The 6,068-nt window shown below is 39.1% G+C and overlaps 1 protein-coding gene across 1 annotated transcript in view; it reads left to right on the top strand.

Annotated features, from left to right (window-relative positions):
* LOC145402642 (uncharacterized) overlaps window positions 1-6,068 on the top strand; it is a 168,510-nt gene that overhangs the window by 83,463 nt on the left and 78,979 nt on the right. The window contains exons 2-3 of the mRNA XM_080274633.1: window positions 250-353; window positions 537-643. Coding sequence (XP_080130759.1) covers window positions 269-353; window positions 537-643 — 192 coding nt within the window. The 5' untranslated portion in view covers window positions 250-268. The remainder of the gene's footprint in view (window positions 1-249; window positions 354-536; window positions 644-6,068) is intronic.

Genomic DNA, 6,068 nt, shown 5'->3' with positions numbered 1-6,068 from the left:
TGATGGGTGGGAGCAATGGAATTCATGCCATGGTTGTGGGTGATGGTTGAAAGGCCGGATGCCCATCCTGACACAGACTTTCAACCCTCCCCATTTTTCTGAGCTTGGAACTGGCACCGAGTTGGAGTGGTTTGCTCCCCCCTTCCCCAGACAGTCTTGTTAATCCAGTAAGGTTTTGTGGGCACCTTGTATATTTCCGAGTATTTTAATTTATACAAACACTCACCACAGACCGTCTTCTCCCTGCAGCTCCTGTCGAAGATAAACAATGACCGCAGGCATCTTACTTCTGCTAGTATTTAATGATATTCTCATCTCTGCTGATGCTACAAAAATTGGACCATCTAAAAATGGCAAGTGAAAAGAGAATTTGTGTTCTGTGCTTTTATTTATTTATTTTATTTTTTCTGAGAAATCGTGAATGCATTGGTAATTAACAACATAGGACTTTTCTTTTCCACAGATTTTGTCCCGCACTGTTTTCTTTTTCATTGAATTTGTCACTTAAATTGTTAACATGTTTGTTCTTATTACAGGTGAAGTTAAAATGATAACAGCAACCATGGAAGCACTAAATACTTTACTTGAAGTGGCACCACTGGAAAAGGATTCCCTTATTATCATCAAAGACACCTGCTTTTTCGTAAGTATATAAGAAACTTGTTACAGAGGCTACAGTTAAAACATATTTTTGTCCATCCACCGTACATGGGTCATTAACACAGACGATGGCTCTGAGCTTAATATTTGAGGAGGAAGGTTCTATGACTTTCAGCTTCTTTCTTCGGAAAGCTGATTACAACTGATACATGGTAATCATGTAAAGACCTTTCAAGGCAGTTGCTCATCGGATTTGCTGATTTGCTGCAAAACTGCTCCTGTTATTCACCTAGTTCCTATTAGTATTTGCTGTATGATTGTTAGGGATGTATAAAATCTTTATAACCTTGCATTTCTGTACTCCTTAAACCAGGGGTTCTCGACCTTTATCCCACCTAGTACTTCCTGAGTTATCAGACCATCAACCTGTACTCCCATTAATCTGTCATTCCAAACAGAATGGTAATATATAAAGGCTAATTCAGTAGATAATGGTACTACAATGGATATTGTCAGTGGTTGAAACTGTAATGACTTTTTAACCCCTACACCGCGGGCTTGTTTACCAATGACTTGCATGTCTTGCGGGGTTATTTGGGCTCCGACAGACTCTCAAAAAATATTTGCCAAAAATCAGTTATTAGTCCTAGAATAATAAAATTACATATGCTTATGGCACATACCTTCAGCTTCCTCCTGGAATGATTGTTGAGCCTTCGTCGGTTACCGTAGGACTTGTGGAGACCTCTGAAGTAGGGTAACGAAGTCTCCACTTTACACTTCCCGACAACCCGTAATATGATTACCACAGCCAGATACAAGCACTATAAACGACTATTCTACAATTTTCAAAGTAGTTTGGGATCCATACAAAAAAAAAAAAACACTGTGAAAGCAATGGAAATTACGAGCGCGTCTGATCGTCGCACTGGCACTAGTTCGCTCTTGGTACTCTGTCATTTATTATTCATAAAACCCCTCACACTTTATATTTCTATTACTATATAACACTTATATATATCTACAGTCTTTATCCATAAGTTTCCTTCAGTAGTATTAGTTTTCATTGTCACTGTAGGGATTCAATTTCTTTCTGTGTAAAATACGTAGCATTCACTTTTTCGTCCTGTATACTAGCATTGAGAGTGAATGTCACTTTCATCTTCACTCTCATAACTCATAGCATTCAGACATGCAAGAGTGAAACTTTCACTTTCATTACTCCTAGGGTATATACTCGTATTCTTATAATACTACTCATTTACATTTCTATTTACGTTCTCTATTTTATTTACGTTATTTACATTTCTATTTTATTTACACTGTAAGTTATGTGCACTGTCACTTGAAGTAACTTATAAAACTAATTTCAATTGTTCACGTATATTTACATTCATTACTTTCACTTGCTGTTTACACATTATTTACAATTCCACTTGCAGTGTTTTACTCAATAGAAAGATCGTAGTCACTCTTTTATCAATTGTCAGCCCTTTACCTCTTTCCACATGAGGTTTAGTAGGGGGTAAAGGTCACAGGGCCCTTTGCATGGGGGTGAAAAAGTCCTTGAAGTCAGCAAGAAGAAACATACGTACCCTCACTTCGGAAGATGAGAGGAAACTGATAACGGAGGGCCGGGGTGGAGGCCTACTTAGGGGATATTCAGAGCTACCAATGTTAGCTCTTGAAACAGCTATGTCTAGCACTGAAATGATTGGCAGGAAATCTAGACAATACATTATAAATTAGGTAGTTCCAGGTGAAATGTAAATATCACTTAGGCTTCTCCCTTCCCTCCTTACATGTATATTTATTACGAAAATAGATTATACGGCATATTTTGCAATGGAGCAAAACAGCGAAAATTAGCGAAAATTAGCGAACGAGTGCACGTGAGGTGTTGTCAGTGATAATTAGCCAATTCCAGGTGTATGGCACTCTCACTTACCTTATTTCTCTCTTGTATATATTATTTGGTATAAGAATAGGACATAGGGCTTATTTCAATGGATGAAATCAGTGAAAAATTCCAGGGAAGATTTACTTAGCGTAGCACGGTCGGGCAGGCGAGAGGATAGGGTAATGGAGGGGGGGTAGGGAGGGGAGTCAAGAACGGGGAGAAATGGCTAAATTGTCAACAATGGATGGGAGTACAGATGAGACTAGGAGTGCTGACTAGTGTTGGACATTGGCAGTACTGATAGATGATACAAGCCCCCACTTGGAAGCCCGGATGAATTCAAAATAACACAGAATCACAAAAGCGACAACCCCCCACGGTATGATCCCTTGCTCCCAAGCGTCACGAAAGTGACGCCCCGTGGTTAAGGGGTTAAAAGCAGTTAAGCATTAACATCGTCTGTGTAAAATGATGCTACACACAGGAGAGACACTATGCTAACTTTATTAAGAAAATAAACATAAGCACTAATTCAGTGCAGAATGGCACTGTACCAGCTATTGTAAGACGAAAAATTATAATTACTTCATTTGGCATGTAAGCATTAACACCAAGTTTTAAATATGGCGACCAGTATTAAACTTCAGTATGAAGGTTGTGCCTGTTTATTGAAAACGAGTTTATCAGTGCGAGATTCAGTATTAGACAGGCATACCTGAAGGTCATGCTCCATATTATGCCGTGCTCAGTGTTTAGATCTAATGTTGAACTGCGATGAAAATCTTTGCTCATGTAGGTAAATATTAATGAACATAAAAGACCTCACAACAACATCAGCTATAGCAGGGTAAAACTTACTCGGAGCAGAATTTGGTTAGGAGAAGTGTTTCAAATGCATCTTTTACAACAGAGTCGTTCATCAACGCTAAGAATTCTTCTTGCATGTTATCTGGGACAAGGCACACATTAACAATGAATGGGCTTCTATTCAGTTTTGATTCCAGCTCGCTCATTTCGAGACTGCAACTCCATCAGCTGGGAGGAAGAAAGATGTGTTTGCACAAGGTGCACTATTTCTAGTTTTCTAGTGCCACTGCATTTATCAAGTGCCTCACTAAGGTGTTCAAATATGGTAAAATTTTCTTCATCTTTTTGATCTTTTCTTTCTAGCACAGCTCCAGGTTCATGTTGAATGATCTAGTCTTGTCCCCGAAAATCATTCAGTGTGATCAGTCGTCCTTGGAAGGATAAGTCTGACGAATTTAGACAGCTAAGAGTAGGTCCATCAAGTAGGTCAGCTTCTGGAATCACTGGCTCTCTGACAAATTCTTGGTGAAACTCAGACAACTGTCCCTGTTGTTATGGTGTCTTGGAGAAATTGAAATGTCTCCTCCTTCAGTGCGACTCTACTCTTGATACCAGATCGAGCCTCGGTGTGAAAGAATAACAATATTCTTTTATCTTCTACAAACTCTTGGCAACAGTAGGTAGAAGAGCCGTGCATTTAAGGCACTTGACATTTTATGATATGTACCATGTGCACAACATCAGTGTACTAATTTTAACTGAGGTGGGAGGGAGTTTTAGATGCCAGAGCATGTCTCTGAAGCATGTTATGAAGATGCTTTGTTTCAGGATTAGCCTCATTCACTCTTCGTCAAAATCCTGATCAACTGCCAAGCATTGCTGCGTACTCCATCAGTTGTGCATATACATTATTCCGAGAAAGTCCCCCTCCACCCCTCTAAAAAGAATGAGACTTCATGGAAAATGTCTTTATTTCATGTAGTCGACTCCAACGCATGACATACCAAGAGATCCTCCTTGAAATCATCATTACTAATGTATCATATAAATACCAAGAGCTGGGCAAAAGCATCGACGTCAGTCGACTCACTGAGTTGGACTGCAACTTTGCCTAAAGATGTTCCTTTTATTTCAGCAGTCACTTCTTGTTTTATATCTTCAGACATATCTAATATTCGTCGTTGAACAGTACCGTTTGATAAGATCTGATATTACCTTTTGCTATCATCACTTCCAATAACACAGTGACCTGTATCTTTACAGCAAAGGACAATAAGCTTCTCTGCAATGTTGAGAGGATATTATTACTTGTGCAGATCTCACTGATACATTATATACGATGAACATAACCCAGATTCATTTTATTGACTGAACTGTCCTAAATGGTCAAAACATGCTCGCTTCAGTCCATCTTCCTTATGCTTCGAGAAGGCAGCATTCTTACATCTCTGATTTGAATGACAAATATTTAAATGTGGCTTGAGAAAACTTGGTTTTATGCACTCCAGTGATCAACTTTTTATGGCATATAACATCGCTATTGGTACAGAAATTCACACCCACTTTTGACGATAGTAGTGATAATGAATGTACCCTTCATCATACTGACGTTCCTTCGCTGATGAGGCCATAACGGAATCTGGAATTGTAATAAAAAATGATTATGTAGCCAAAGTCATACATAAAGTCATTGACACTGAGAAGCAGTTATTGAATCGCTCCTTTTGACCGCGATTCGCTTACTGCAAAAACAAGAATCACGAGAAGTATCTTGAACATAAATACTATATATATATTTTTTTCAGTGGGGGGGTGTAATTTCATTAAATGATCTGACCACTTCGTTACAATCTACCATATTTTTTTTTGTGGATCAGAGGAAGGCATCCACGGGGTGGAATGCTGAACCGTGCCCGAAGGCTAAAGGGAGAACTTAAAATTTTTAATTATATTATAGTGCTTACCCTTTGGCCCTCAGGCGCGATCCATCATTCCACCCCGTGGACGCCCTCACTTGATGAAATATATATCGAATATTCAAACCATTTTTAAAAATTTCTACAGAAAATGATGGCAGTAATGAGTATCAAATCCATTTTTGTCCATCCATCCATCCATCCATCATCCAATCCTATGTCGCCCCATGAGGAGCGTAGGAATACGAGGCTAGGCAAGTTGATCCTGACATTTAAGAAGAGTGACCAGCCTCACTCATCCCTGAGTGGCATTACGTGAGCAATAAACCCCAACCTTCCCTTGGATATACTCCTACACAGGCTCAATCCGATTGGAGCACCTTAATTACCCACTTAACCACCAGGCGCAATAATTTGGTTATATGGTTACCACCCAGTGTAATAAATGGTTTCCAGGTGTACAGGAAACCATTTGGCTTGTTACACAGTGTAGAGTTACCCATAGGCCGAAGGAAAAGGAAAGAATGAAGGAAAGAAAGACAGAAGAGGAAGGATGGAAGAGAGGAAACGTTGATTTTGACAAAAAATGATGTCAGCATGTAACATCCAAATCAATGTAATCTCTAACAAAGGCATACAAGTATGTGAAGAACTATGGGGTATTGCAGTGGTGGATATGAATTTTTGATGTTGCAGTTGTTTTGGGAAGGTATAGCTTGTTTGGATGAAACAAAAACATTCGGGGCCCGGTGGTAATCGACTGCTGAAATATTTTTTGGATAAGGTAAGTTACCTTCGATCCAAATTTAAAGAAAATTCGAATAGCTGTACGGAATTTAGTTACC

Source organism: Coenobita brevimanus, chromosome 58 (assembly GCF_032717465.1).
Source record: "Coenobita brevimanus isolate Jiangsu-jjx chromosome 58, ASM3271746v2, whole genome shotgun sequence".
NCBI lineage: Eukaryota > Metazoa > Arthropoda > Malacostraca > Decapoda > Coenobitidae > Coenobita > Coenobita brevimanus.
Note: the sequence above shows the minus strand (reverse complement) of the source record. Positions and strands in the feature narration are given on the sequence as shown.